The sequence below is a fragment of the Magnolia sinica genome, chromosome 14, assembly GCF_029962835.1.
Source record: "Magnolia sinica isolate HGM2019 chromosome 14, MsV1, whole genome shotgun sequence".
In the NCBI taxonomy this organism is placed as follows: domain Eukaryota; kingdom Viridiplantae; phylum Streptophyta; class Magnoliopsida; order Magnoliales; family Magnoliaceae; genus Magnolia; species Magnolia sinica.
This window is the reverse complement of record NC_080586.1, coordinates 2,048,934-2,063,855: the sequence shown is the minus strand read 5'-3', so window position 1 is coordinate 2,063,855 and position 14,922 is coordinate 2,048,934. Positions and strand designations below refer to the sequence as shown.

Here is a 14,922-nt window from a genome sequence, read left to right as displayed (position 1 = left end):
ACGCTGTTTCTTCTCTTTTTGGGTCTTTTATCGTACTCGAGCCTGAGGGTTTTTGCACTGCATACGCAGGTTTCGAATCCTGACAAGTGGGCCCATATTGAGGGCCAGTACATGGATGAATTGATGACTGGAATTTGTGAAAGTTCTTAGTTGCCGTCCACCATGTTGATGTGGGCCAGCAGATGAACGGCGCTGATCGAATGTTGGGCACGTGTAAATGGAAATCAGCAGGTCACTATTGATGGATCAGGTTTAGGCCTGGACTTTTCAGCCAATCATTCAATGGGCTGGGTTCATCCAAGGTGCAAAGCCCAACAACAGCCTTCCCCGCCGAATCAGTTAGGCTATTGATATCTGATAAATGGTCCCCATCCAAAACAGTGAACTCTATTTTAGTTAAATCCATTCCGTCCATCGTGTTTTATGATTCAATTTCTCTTTGGATCCAAAAATCAGCTAGATCAGACACTCGGATGGGCCACACAAAAGGGAAAAAAAGGAAGTGAAAAGCCATGCCTATAACCCTGTATTCACTTGGTGCGGTCTACCTGAGTTTCGGAACGGCCTAATTCTCGGCTTCTTTCTTCGTACTGGGGAGCATGTAATGAATGGTCCCCATCCATTACAGTTAACTCAATTGTAGTTAAATCCCTTCCGTCCATCATGTTTAATGCTTCAATTTCTCCTTAGAGCCAAAAAAATTCAGCCAGATCAGACACTCAGGTGGGCCACACCAAAGGGAAAAAAGAAGAAGCGAAAAGCCATGCCTAAAACCGTTGTATTCACTTTGGTGCGGCCCACCTGAGTTTCGGAACGGCCTAATTTTCGGCTTCTTTCTTCGTACTGGGGGAGCATATAATGAATGGTCTCATAGTTAAATCCATTCCGTTCATCGTGTTTTATGCTTCAATTTATTCTTGGAGCCCAAAAATCAGCTAGATCAGACACTCGGGTGGGCCACACCAAAGGTTTAAAAAATAAAAAATAAAAAAATAAAATAAAACAGAAGAAGAAAGTGAAAAGACGTGCCTAAAACCTGTATTCATTTGGTGCGGTCCACCTGAGTTTCAGAACGGCCTAATTTTCGGCTTCGGGAGGATTAGGGGTGTACACGAACCGAGCTAGCCCGGTTAGCTCGCTCAACTCAACTCGGTCAGAAGCTAAGTTCGAGCTGGTTATTTGAGCTCGAAAATAAGTTCAAACCGAGTTCAAGCAGGCCCAGCTTGACTCGACTCGGATCAAACCAGTTCGGTGACTTGGTTACTTTGTCATTGATGTTGTTCACCAAGTGTTTTATAAAATCACTCAACGAAGTGTTGCCAATGGCAAAGAAGGTATGTACGTGAAACAAATACCCTTTTTTTTTTTTTTTTGGTTTTTATGTTAGGTGTTTGATAAAATACCTGTAGAACCATTGCTTTTGTTTCACAGAAAGAAGAATTTTGAAGGTGTGCGCCATCCAAGTATTTGTGAAAATGCCTCAATGGCTAACTCGGCTCAAACTCAGCCCGAGCTGCTAACGGGGCACAAGGACCGAGCCGAGCGAGTTTGAGCTGAGGTCAGCCTGTGGCCGAGCCTAGGCCAGCTTGACCCGGTTCGACTCGATGTACAGCCCTAGGGAGGATGTAATGAATGGAGTGACTGGCATGCACACAGCTTGCTGGGCCCCACGACAGTTTGGAAGCGACGCTGATTGCCTGTAGACCCGGTTCAATGGTGTGGCCCACCTAACATCAATGGTCGCACCTCATGGAAGGTGTGGATCTGATGACATCATCGGATATTTTAGATTTTTCGCCGTCTAATATATGTCCACCAATCCAATAGTCAGACTATCAAATAAATATAACTTTTCGTTCATGACACATCCAAACTAGGACACCCAATATGTACAGTTTTATATAAATTATTTTCCACGTATGCAATTTCTAAGTGCTTGTGTATCATCCATCACACTCTGCCAGAGTATCATCGTTTCTCTTAAAAAAATGCTGAGCGAAAACTTAAACGAAATACACGACCGAGCAACCAAACCATTCTCAGAGGCTGAGAAAGAAAACAAACGGTCAACACATTCAAATGCAACGGCTATCTTGGGGACTCTTCCTCGCCCTTTTTCAAAACAGAGCACAGCACCTGCCTGGAGATATAAGTCTCCAGCTCCATCGAGACTGACGTCAGCTTCAGATCGAAATTGCTCCTGTAGTTCTGCTTAGGTGACACTGCCACGCCGGTGAATGCCGTTGGGGAGCTGGAGAACCGTCTCCTGGGGCTCGAAAACCGACCTGGGGTGCCCCCCAACCACCCCTTAGAGACTAACAGCGTCATGTCTACCGTAGTACCGGCCTTCTTCCCTTCTGCGTTCATTGCCGGTCCACATTTCGTCTCTGATGGCAGTGGTTTCAGTGTCGTTGGCGGTTCGGATTCTGCCGCCAGCAGTGGACGTCTCGTGATTCGTTCTCTGGCCTTCTCTGCTGCCATCAGAGCCTTCTCTTTGCTCATCTTTATGAGCTTCCATGGGTCGATGCCCACACGGAAATTAGGCTTCTTGTTTGCAGTGGAAGGCCCAGATTCTCCATCTACCCTTATCGACAATCTCTTCATGCTCTGTATTTATTGTTGGATTTCAGGTCAGGTTTCCATTGGGGAACTGGTGATGAGAAAGAAAATTGGAGATAATGTTCTATTGAGGAATTAAATGACCCGAGGATGGTGTAGTGTCACCAGCCTTAAGTGGGGCCCACGGGTGGGTGAGCCAGATTGCTGATCTGATCAAGACCACTTATCCTCGGGTCAAAGATCATGTAATTCCTCTCATTTTATCCTACCTCATCTGTTTTCTGGTCTCTGCACATGAGTCGAGACATCAAAGTGGGCTTTTCTGGAGAGTCGAAGTCAATGCTTTCATCAGATGAAGAATCTGAATCGTCGAATAGTTCCATTGATTGGCTTTCTTCTCTCATTGCTAAGATGTAATCGTATGTTCGCATTCCCTGCAGAAATTATCCGGAATAAACAAATCAAGAGATTAAATGTGAAAGGAAAAATAATAATTGAAAATGAGGTAAAAATCCAACGTGATTCTGAAGGATGAAAGATCGCCGACTTTCATCTTTCTTTTTCTTCCCCATTTGCTATAATGCGAGACGAAGGAGAAATACAACCAATTTTTTTTTTCACCTACGCGTGAGCTAAGGAGTTGGATGGAATCAAATGAAGGCTGCATTTCGATTGGCTGTTTTGGTAGAATCCAATATGCATTTGGGTTGGCACAGAAATCAGAATCAACGTGGTCATTTCAGCCCCATATCAATATTCGGAATGCTTCAATTTCTAGATACGACAATTGATATAAATTCAAGCAGAAAGCGTCCCGAATGTCCATCTAGGGGCCAACTATAGAGTGATCAGTTTGCTATGTCAGCTGTAAATGAGGAGGAATTGCAGTTGCTAGTTAGGAGCCCGACCACAAAAATGAGAGGAACGACATGATCATAGAGAGAGTAAATGAGAAGTTGAGTCTGCTATTGGAATTGGCACTTATCCTATCACAAGCTTCTTTCTTCCCCAATATCCTTGCAAGTCCTGTACCAATGTCAATGAGACGCGGAGTCCCTTGGAACTGATGAAAATGGGGGAAACTTTTCTTGTGTGGGTTGAGAATGCTTGATGTTACAACCATTCATCAATAGATCTTCTATCTGATGATTTGCTTCAAAGAACATCACCAATGCTCAGGGAATTAAATCTCACAGGCCTTGATTAAGAAGGTCACAATAATAATAATTAATGATCCTTTAGCAGTGAGTTCTGGTTCCTTTTAGCCTGACCCAATGGTTCCCAGAAGTGTGTGATTCTATATAGACTTCTACCTAGGAGGATGTTTGGGTGAGGGTTTTGGTGTACGGACCTGTGAAATCCACGGATTTAAAATCTTCCATAATTGTTCATCATTAAGGATTTCCAATTCCATCCATCACTCCATAAGTTCATAGGCTTGGTCAAAACTCAAATCCACAAGAAAACTTAAGTCTTGGCAAGTCCACAAAATGAGACTCTCTCAAAAATAGCAGCGAAAGCTATGCCCTTACAATCAATGCCTTGCCACTGCAATAAAATCTCCCCAAATCAAATCCATGAGTCCAATTCTACCTGCTTTTTCATATGATTAGCCAAAGCTTACATTGGGTGTGTGCATTAGGCATTTTGAAGTGACGCACCTCGACTTTGGTGCGTTTGATGATAGGATTCATATTATTAAAAAATTTTTTCTACAAATAGCAAAAAAGCCTAGCTTCTTCTTCTTCTTTTCTTTCTTTCTTTCTTTCTTTTTTTTTTTTTTTTGGAAGAGAGGATTTCTATCCTAGTCCTACATGAGTATATAGCAGGTCAAAATCTTCTATCACATCCTACCTTCTTTCAATGGCAGTTCAATGGCAGTTCATGGTTTTGGTCTCCTACCTCACAAGAAACCAACAGCAATGATATGTGGTCATGGTTTCCAAAGTAGAGGCTTAACATAATAAGATTCATCATGAAATCATACCTTCCGAATAAGAACCATGTGAAAGAAGAAAAGCTGCCCAAGTGCTGCTGAACTGTATGCTGCCATCAAAGCCAAGAATGCCTGCAAAAACAGGAACGTCAGGGAAGAATCTGAGTCACATGTATGAAAGGAAGAAAATCGATATCAGAAAATGAAAAAAAATGTAGAAAGTCTGCGGCCAACTAAATGTAGTCCATTTCATAATATGGTAAGTGGCGCAGCGTAAACACATACATTTAATTTAGTTATCAAGCACTCTTTGTACATGTGGCCCACACCCTGAAAGCGGATGGGCTGTACCCCAAATGTCATAATGATTTGATGATTCTAGCTGCTGAGTGGAGGATTTTTAGCCATTGGATCTTGATCATTTGTCTGACTTTTTTTTCTTTCTTAGCAATACATAGCTAATCGCCGAAGTCCACCAATGGGGGGGCTGGTTTTATTTCTGGACTATGGCCCCTCCATTGTAGGACCAACCAAATGAACGATCAGGATCCATCATGTGGTGCCACTGAGACAGTGCATTGAGTGACTACGTGTATATAAATAAGCGACAGCACTGGACACTTTTCTTCCTAATGCATTTCATATGACATGGGTCACAAAATATTACTGATATGGTTGCAAGAACTCCTCGTGGAAACTTAATGTACAGTTTCTGCTCCAGTTCTTTTTCTGTTCCTTTCCCATCTGCAAAGCAGCGAATGAAAATGGTAATTGCAGTTCCTCCTTCTACGATAAGCTGCAGCGACATTGCACCATCAGAGACCATCCAATCTCGGTTGATAAGAACCAGAACCAGATAAATCACAAAAGCAAATGAAATCAAACTTCATTCTTTTTCCTAAGTACTGCGATTTCAGCTCATGGAATTGGAAGAGAGGGGGAAATGGTGCAACTAACCATTAACAAGACAAAAACCATTAGGAGGATGAAGGTGGTGTAGTTCTTCTTTCCAATGCAATTGTTCAACCACTGGAAATGAAAATTGTCATCAAATTCTCATCCCTATTTTTATTATTATTATTATTTTTGCAATAGTAAAAGTAACTTAGTCTGCATTTGGAGTCTTGGACACAATATCAAATTGAATTGCAATAACTAGTTCAAAAAGGAAACAACCACATTGTCTCTACCTTAGTACTCATAATGAGGAAGTAGCCCCCGAATAGCAGTTACATGTGTTCCTGACTTGAAAGCAACATAATTGCAATTTGTAGTCTAATCACTAGTAGTGGTTGGGGCGTGCACTAGTGGCACCGATACCACCAAAACCTTACATTGGTACCACCCAGATGTGGGGTCAAGTGATGTTTTCATGGAATCCAACCCATCCATCATATGTGTCACCTGAAAAAATCCCTAGCCCCCAAAATTAGCCTGATCCGAAATTAAGGTGGGCCATAGCACATGGAACATGTTGAGAGAGAATGCCCACCATTGATTAGAGTTTGGGGGCCTACCATGGTGTATATATAGAATCCAGGCTGCTCAACTTCAAACCCTCATCCAGACAAAATGAAGGGTCAGGACAAAAATCAGATTGTCTTCCGACTCAGTTGTGGCCCTGTGAACTTCAAGGGTGGGGCATTCCCTCTCAGCTAGTTCCCTTTTGCTTTGGCCCACTTCAGTTTTGGATCAGGATGAGTATTGAATTCATAGTGTGCTGTAATGGCCATTATGTAAAGGAAATGGAGGCAAGCCGTTATGGAAAAAAATGACCCATAACCGTTGTTACAGCCCCCAAAACGGCCTGTTACGACCCCCCGTAAAGGCTGTAATGGCCCGTAACGATCCGTTAGGGGGCAGATATAGGTTTTTTTTTTCAATAAAAAAAGATACTGTATCAGTCGTTACAACCCGTATCGTAAAGGTAGCGGTGATGGCTGTTATGGCCACCGTTGCTAGCTATTATGGAATACCATGATTGAGTTGTAGGGGCTTTTGAGGTGATGCATCTGATGGATGGGTTAGTGTTTTGAATAAATCATGTGGGCCACATCTGGACGGTACCACCTTAAGGTTAGGGTGATACTACCGGTACCGGTACCACTAGAGAGCGCCCCATAGCAGTCAACTACAATTTAGCTATGTCCACATATTTGAACTAGTCATCACAATTTGATTCAACAATGCATCCAAATGCAGTTTTAAATTTGGAAAATAGCTAAGATTCTCACCCTACAATGGTGATCAAATCCCTCGACGCACCTATTGCAACTCCTGCAATGCTTGCTGTGCTTTTTGACCTGCAAAAGCAATGCTACTTAATTGCAGAAATTGGCATCATGCTGATCCGAGGAATGGCATGGTACTAAAAATTCAGTGGTGTCAGCCCTGTTGAGAGCATACCAATGGCTGGGATGAACCTAAGATTGTGGCCAACCCAGGTATCCAACCGGCTTGAAGTTTCATTGGGGTGCTTTTTCGCGATGTCTAGTTTGATAAACGGTTCCAATTTTCAAAACACATGGCACATATGAGCATACCACCAGATGCCTCAGTAGCTGAATTTTTGAAAAACAGGAAGGGGGCAGCTTTCCTGACAAATGAAAGTCCCCTGCAGATTTAATGAAAAATGTAAAATGGGTGGCATCCAAACACACCCTTGGTGTTTTTTTTTTTTTTTCCCATTCTTGCAATTTAATATTGTTTCTGATTCTTTTGGGCTGAATCAAACTTCAGTTATTGCAGGCTAAGATTCTCTCAACTACAATATTGACTGAATTCAATAATCCAATTGGAATGATTTACTTGGCAACCTGAATTCCGCTTTTGAAATGTAGTAAACATCAATCCACATTCTAAATACAATTCCAACATAGGGGATATGGTGGATGGTTTCCACCCCCAGATTGCATCCTTAGATTAATCTAAACCATTCATTTTCTCAATACCACAATATAGAAGCTATATTCTTATAATCATGCTTCATTGGTGATCCTGACATATGAGCCATTAAATATACATCTTCAAACACAATCACCTGTTCAACAAATGTTTCTTATCGTGGCCTGGATAGCAAACAATACAGAACATGAATGATTTAGTTCATCATTTAAAATGTAATCCGGGGTTGAAAACCATCCATCCACTGTAAGATATAATGGTACAGGCCCACTGTATCCTATCTAAACCCTTGCTAAGTCCTCATGCACCTCTACACATGGACACACGTGTGTGTGGTACGCCCAAGCTGTGCAGCAGGTGGGCCACACATGGATGAAACTAATGGATGGTGGCTCACCTGATGACTATACCAGCCTGATTTTTATGCCAGTTCACCTGAATTAAGGGGCCAATCTGACACATGCTTAGATGTCCATGACACCACCAGACTGGAATGAGTCCAAGTGTGCTGACAGATATGTCTCAGCCTAGCAAAACTCAGAAATACAATCAGCAATGGTAGATTTTGACTCACCTCGAAATCGCATAGCGAGCAAAATGTTATGTCATCATCTTTCAGATCGGGTGTAATTGCATCGTCCTTCACAACAAGCGGAAACAGTAGTAGTGGCTCCATTTGAACATTGGTTTTCCAAGTATCCAAATACCTCCTCCGAATACAACGCCTGAGGATCTTCTTCTCCCATTTCCTGAAAAACCTCACCACAATCTGACTCAAAATAAACCTGTAATTCAGCTTCGAGAACCCACTGGATTTCGATCCTCTTTTCTTCTTGGATCTAGTTTTATCAGATGGATCAATGGCGGTGCACCTTACATATAGAACCATTACTGAAAACGCCTGAAAGATAAGAAATGTAGTTAATCAGTGAGTCGGGGCCATGAAATCAGAACAGGAGCCGTTGGATTAGCCATGTATCATACCGCAAAGGAAAACACTGTGAGTACAGTGTTCTCGACTACTCTATTGCCGAGAAAGGGTCCCAGGAAGGTGTAGAAGGTGACAACCAGAAAACTGTATACAGCCATTCCCACTATCTGCAATCGTTGATGCCCTTAGATAAGATTCATTAGCTCAGAGATTTCAAGATCCAAATCACAGTTTCAGCAAATGGGTATTCAAAAATTCAAAGATTATAATGCTTGAAATGCATGAGGAAATGGATCTCCAAGGAACCAAAGACCTTCATACCTAAAACTGCATGGTTTAAACAAATGGGTTTCATGAAATTGACATTTCAAATGCCGACAGTGCATGCTATCAGAAAATGGGTTTTGAGAAAGCGAGTGTTTGAATGTTTAAATGAACGATTTAAGCAAATGGGTTCTGAGAAATAGAGGATTCAAATGTCGAAGTTTTGTGATTTCGACTAATGGGTTTCGATTATTCAAGAAAACGGATAAGGTAATGTCTAAAAAATATATATTTTACAAGGTAGGTTTCGTTTTAATTGATGAAATCTCAGATTGAAAGAATAAATCATGCAATTCTAACAGATGGGTTTTAAGAAATCAAAGGATTCATGGTCCTAAAGCATGGATTTAGCATATGGATTTGAAGATATCCAAATCTCAAGGTCTCAGAGGCATGGTTTTAGAAGAGGGGCTTCAAGAAAGCAAATATTTCACGTCCAAGACGAGCAATTTGTTAGAAACGTTTCTAATTAGATATCTCAAATTGCAATTCCTTTCTTTGTGAGAGAGAGAGAGAGAGAGAGAACCTGTAATGGGTGAAGAGGGCGTTGCCAGCCATGGCGTCTCATGTTCTTGAGTTGAAAATGGTAGCTTATAAATGGAAGTGTTTCTCTTCTCGAAAATCAAAAGGAAGAGCTGTGTAAGCTCCTGGAAAGAATTGGAAGCAGCGGGTTTCTCTTTTCTTTTGTGAAGATCGACTATCACGCTCCTCTCACAAGAACCAACGGCCTTCCGGATTTGAAATTTGAACTTTTATCTGAAATTACCAAACTAGCCTGCCAAATATTTACCGGTGGAACGTATGTTAATCTCACACACGTGTATAGCCCAGCTGCCGTACACTCTTCCACAGGGGTCAATGTGGCACACCCATGGATCATCTGATCCGTTCATCATGTGGTACAAACGTTTTAGATAACCTTGGCTAAAATTCAGGTGGATTCAATCATTAGGTAGCCCACAGTGAATGGAAGAATTGGTTTGGCTGTCCATTTTGGAAGCGGATTGGGTGGGGACCCCAACACCACCCAGCTAGGTCGTGGTGTTAGGCTCTGGGGGGCCCACCGTGATATATTTGTTTTATATCAACGTCGTCCATCCTGTTTTGCCAACTTATTTCAAGGCATGACCCAAAAAATGTACAGGACGGAAGCTCAAGTGGACCACAACCATTGAAGAAAATCACACTCATCAGGGATACCTTTTTAGGCCCACCATAATGTTTATTTGCCGTCCAACCTGTCGATAAGGTCACGCAGGCTTAAACATAAGAAAACCCAAATATCAATTTGATCCAAAAATTTTGTAACTGATAAAAAGATTTTAATGCAGAGCCTTCAATCACCACAGATTTCCGTGATGCTTCGGACTTATGCTTCAAATCTACTTCATTTTTAGGCTCATGCTCTAAAATCAGTTAGAAAAAAAGATGCACAGATAAAACACATACATCTCACAGTGCCTGGCACCCACCCATATTGTTCGATAAGTCGGACCCACGTGAAAGGTGTGCTCATTCGATCTCAGGTGGCCGAACGGGGATTAGGTGGTGTTGGGATGTGTTGGGCGTTGTGGCCTACTTGAGCTTTGGATATGCTTTAATTTTGGGTCAACCCATAAAATGTGCTGAAAAAATGGATGAACGGTGTGGATAAACCACATACATTCACAATAGACCTCACAGAGTTTGCTCAGTACAATAAGAGGGTACTGAGTAACTCAGCACGCAATCTGATTTCATATCATGCATGATGCAGGCCCACTTAACGAACAGTCCAAATCTTTAAAAAATGGCTAGCCAGACTTGGGCTCCAGCCAGACTCAAGATCCGGCCGGGGCAAAGGCCTAGGTTCTACTTTTCAGGCCGGGCTTTAACATATATAAGCCCGTCCTAATAAAATCTTTATATTGGTAGCTGTATGGATCCCGGTTCAATTGTTAGTATGAAGGTTTCACGATTTACCTGCATGCGATCCTGAGAAATGGGCCACAGATTGTGGGTCCCATTGATACATTGCACCCAACCATTAGTTTGGGAGTTCATGTACGAGTGCCACCTTGTGGGGCCCACCAAAACTCATGATCGAAGGCTACGCCGTTACCACCGACTATCGGTGTGGACACCAGGAGTTCCCCCAAACACTTCAGTGGGGCCCAGGCAAGTGTCCCAAGTGGTGCCATAGAAGTGTTTAGAGGAACTCTAGGGGACCCCCCAATTCATCTCAGCCCTTGATTTCCTGTGGTATGGGATGAAGAGGCTAGTCACCCCCTACCTTATATTTATACCCTACAATGCTACGAGATGAGTCTGTATTGCATGAGAATGAATCTAGAGTGCAAGCTATGTACATTGAACTTGGACGTTTTTGCAGCTCAAGTGGGAAGAGAATCCTTTCTTGTGTGGTCAAAATCCATGCTCTCTATATCTTGCTATTGAAATCTATAGAGAGGTAGATAGGATCAGATGCCACAAGCATCAAGGTCCATTGATCTTTTTTACTATCCATTTTTCTTATTGAGATGGACTTTTTAGCCATTCATCCTTAACCAATCACCTGATGGTCCACATGTTTTCACATTAGGTCTTTAATTTTAGCTGGCCTGATATTTTATAAGCAAGCTATAGCCATGATTAGTGATTTTGATATGTGCGACGTTATACATTACTAATGCACCAAATTCCGTTAGAATTTGCAGTTAGACATACAGGAATTTGAAAAGCACATGAATAATCACCTACTTTTGAAAGAAATTGAAGAATTTCTTGGAAATCCTTTAAGATCATTTCATTCGTTTTTCTTTAACATATGGTTAGAACTTTATTTAGGTTCGAATCCTATCGAGAGGTCCACTAGAGATCAAAGATTTGTAGCGAACCTTTAGTGACAATTGTTCGGTGTATCTAATGGGTATGGAAAAATCACTCTTATGATTTTGATTCATCAATTAGATGAAACAATTGTGTTTTAATTTTATTTTAGTTTTTAATTTTATTTTACATGAGCTCTTTTCTATCCTTCTCCATCAATAGAGATCCATTCGTGAAACACGAGAACTAATTAAAATAATAAATGTCTCAATACCTTAGGGAAAAATAGTATTACTGCATCGAATACCATCAAAAACTCCATTAATACACTGGATCTCATCAAAACTTGTGTAGTTACACATATTTAGACTTGAATTAGTTGGGTGAGACTCTATTAATGCATCAAACTCATCAGAAGGGGCATTTAGGTGTGCTTATGCGGTAATGCTAGCATGGGTGACCTCATGGGAAATTGACGCAGGGGAGTACATGAGGTCGAGCACCATCTCCCCCAAGGGAATAACTGTTCCGTAACCACGGAACTTCTTTGGACTCCTCAACTTCTTGAATCCATGAGAAAGAAAGCAAATAAAATGGAAAATAAATTCTATAAATTTGAAATTGATTGATGAATTAATAAAAACGAGTTCACAACTCTTTAAATAGGGGTATCAAGCAATGAGAAAGAAATCAGAATCAAACTACAACTAAAACTTCTAGAATCCGCAACTTACTATAAATAGTAAACTTACTATTTATAGATGGTCGTGATGTCTACTATTGCGCAAGGTTTTTAGCCAAAAATAGTAAGTGTCATATTTGACTTCACCAAACTATTTTTCTAATTTTTCTAAGCTTTTTTTGCGTTGGACGCAACTCCTAAAGCCCAACGAGTGAAGAATTATAATCAAACTAAAACTTACTATTTATAGTAAAAATGAAATTAAAATAGGGAAACGATCATCGATCTGACGGTATTTTGCAAATCTGGCTTGAGCGGTTGGCTAAAGTAGCTCGTTCTACCCCAAAATCATATATTTTACGTCCGATAACTCATTCCGAATTGCGAAATACGCCTGATTTAAGGTTCGACGGTCCGGATCACTTCTGTCATTGACCAGGCTTTCTCGGATCCATCTTAGCCATGTAATTGTCCACGCCCCTCTCTACATCAGAAATCCTTGTGTTGCAAATCTCCCTTCATGTCCATGCCGCCTATCTATTTTTTCAACTCATTTAAAGATGTTTACCCAAAACTAAAGTAGATCCAAATCTCACCACTGGAAAAAAGTGCAAAGTGGTTTTTTGTGGTGAGCTTACACCCTTTTTTTTTTTTTGTTTCTTTTGCACATCTGTACACACACCCCCATAGACTCATGCCGTAGTGGGATTTCACCACCTATGGATGCTCGAAGCCTTGACCAGTGTTGGAACTCCCGAGAGTCTACCACCGAATAAGAGTAAGGATCTTACAAAGATTGTAAGATAATTTAATCTTACAACATTTTGCATGTGAGGTTGTTGGCTAGTGTATGCCATTTAACTTATCCAACAAGGTTGCATTCTTTTAATTTTAGCCCTAAAAAATCATCTCTCCATTTATAAGTTCTAACGGTGTACGCCTTATTTAATAAAATATAAATTTCTTAGAAATTTAGTAATAAATTTTTAATTTTTAATTTTTAATCGTTAATTAAAAAAATCAAATCATAAATGGTAACTCAATACGTTAGTAATTAGATAATATTGTGATTAGCCTAAGATTGTTAACCATCGCATTGCATGTCTTACATGGGTATGAATTTGGGTGCTCATGTACTATGCTGGATTTGAAGTTTGAATCAGATACATTGCCTACCCTACATAGAAGTGACTAAGCAAATGAATGAGAAATATCAAATAGTGGACCACTTCTTCTTAGCTAATTTTAATAGCACGTTGTCAATGATGCTGAAGGTTGGTGCCCGCATTATCTACGGCAGAAATGTTCAAAAATCCATTTTCAAATGCGTATTAAAATTCTCATAGATCATTGTTGGATGGTGGGATGGTGGGACGTGTGCCCATCCACCGTCCATGCGCATAGTAATCATACAGTCTCTTTTTCCATTTCCAAAATCTTCTTCACAAGGTTGAACCGGTATGGACCGGGTTTCCAGTAAAGATGGGTTGGCATCCAGTACAGGTTTTTAAACAATGATCCAGACCGTTGTTCAGTTGAGTCCCACAGCTGATGGAACATGACCCAAAAGTCTCCTAGGTTGAAAGATCCTAGCAACAACATTCGGACGCTGGACCCTTGATCTGCTTACCTTCCTAATTGGTTAAACCGTCCCTTGAGGTGATTTTCGAGGCATAGTCAATCCAGAGAGGGACAAAGAACACCAATGGCCTGGATTACGATCCCATGAACCCAGATTCTCAGAATCCAAAAGCCGCAGACACTGCAAAGATGCGGGCCACTTGTCACTGTGTTCCTCCATATGAATAGCACGAGATAGAAATGAGTGTGACCACCAGACTATATGATTCTCTCCCCACTTTTGGGCTATGTGTCTTGGTTCAATGAATGTAGTAGCATATACACACAAGCTGTGTGTATAAACTCTACTATAACTAGAAGATTGACTATGGAGTAATAGGGAGTGGCAAGCATGTTTGGGTGGATAGCCCTCCATCAAGTTGGGCCCACCATTTCAATGGCCAAGAAATAGCAAGGCTTGTTGTGACCACTCCAGCTATTATTCCCTTTCCCACTCGAGTCCTGATAACGTCCAGGTTCAATGAATGCAGCTTACATACAAGGGACTAGATTTAGTAGATTATGGTGATAGTCCAACACTTGGAATTGTGGTGTCGCATCCGGCCGTACACTGGCATGCATGTTCAGATATCCTGACCGTACGATTTTGTTGGTCGACGTAGTGGATGTAAAGCATAGTCCCCACATTGACCAAACGATCTCTCTCTGTTCATTTCCAGCTTTCCCATGTGACCCAACAACTACCCGCCGTTCATCATAAATTGTCGCCATTGATGTCAGTTTCACTAGCTACATTAACTACCAGGAAATTGATCTTAGGCTTCAAGAGTTCTATCTGCCCACCTGCACCTCTCTATGGTACATCCAATCCGTGCAACTGGTGGAACCCACCGTCAATATGTCCTGGCCCAAAATCCAGGCTGCCTAGCTCATCAAGTCAGCCACACATATGAAAACATTGGACGATCAAACGAAACCTCACACTGCCAACAATCCACGTTCCACGTGTGGCCCACCTGATGTATGCTTGGGCACCAGATGCACAAGTCAGATTTCAGACCCCTTAACTAGCCATCTCTCCAGCCTTCATCCGCACTGCATTTTTTAAAATCATAAATAGATAGTCTAATAATTTTAGCAATTACAATGCATTGTCTTTAGCTTCCAGCTGACTAAATAGGTGCCAACGCCATCGTG

The 14,922-nt window shown here is 41.4% G+C and overlaps 1 protein-coding gene across 2 annotated transcripts; it reads right to left on the bottom strand.

The window, feature by feature from the left end:
• Positions 1–1,920: 1,920 nt before the first annotated feature.
• On the bottom strand, positions 1,921–9,375 carry LOC131225566 (protein S-acyltransferase 18). 2 transcript variants are annotated; one of them, XM_058221116.1, is made up of 9 exons: positions 9,181–9,375; positions 8,384–8,497; positions 7,974–8,300; positions 6,730–6,798; positions 5,453–5,524; positions 5,163–5,291; positions 4,547–4,627; positions 2,829–2,993; positions 1,921–2,607 (listed from the first exon to the last, which is right to left on the bottom strand). In XM_058221116.1, exons 1-9 carry the CDS (start codon positions 9,220–9,222, stop codon positions 2,089–2,091), a joined length of 1,518 nt encoding a protein of 505 aa, XP_058077099.1. In that variant the 5' UTR covers positions 9,223–9,375; the 3' UTR covers positions 1,921–2,088. The 2 variants fall into 2 exon arrangements, with proteins under 2 accessions (XP_058077099.1, XP_058077100.1); XM_058221117.1 differs by lacking the exon at positions 9,181–9,375 and having other exon boundaries at positions 7,974–8,290; positions 8,384–8,479.
• Between the last annotated feature and the right edge of the window lie 5,547 nt (positions 9,376–14,922).

Excerpts from the sequence above, each read along its gene's own strand:
- LOC131225566 (XM_058221116.1), bottom strand. The coding sequence starts at position 9,222 with ATGAGACGCCATGGCTGGCAACGCCCTCTTCACCCATTACAG. Across the intron at positions 6,799-7,973 it reads GCTCGCTATGCGATTTCGAG|GTCAAAAAGCACAGCAAGCA; the intron begins GTGAGTCAAAAT and ends TTGCTTTTGCAG. Across the intron at positions 4,628-5,162 it reads GAGTTCTTGCAACCATATCA|GCATTCTTGGCTTTGATGGC; the intron begins GTAATATTTTGT and ends CTGTTTTTGCAG.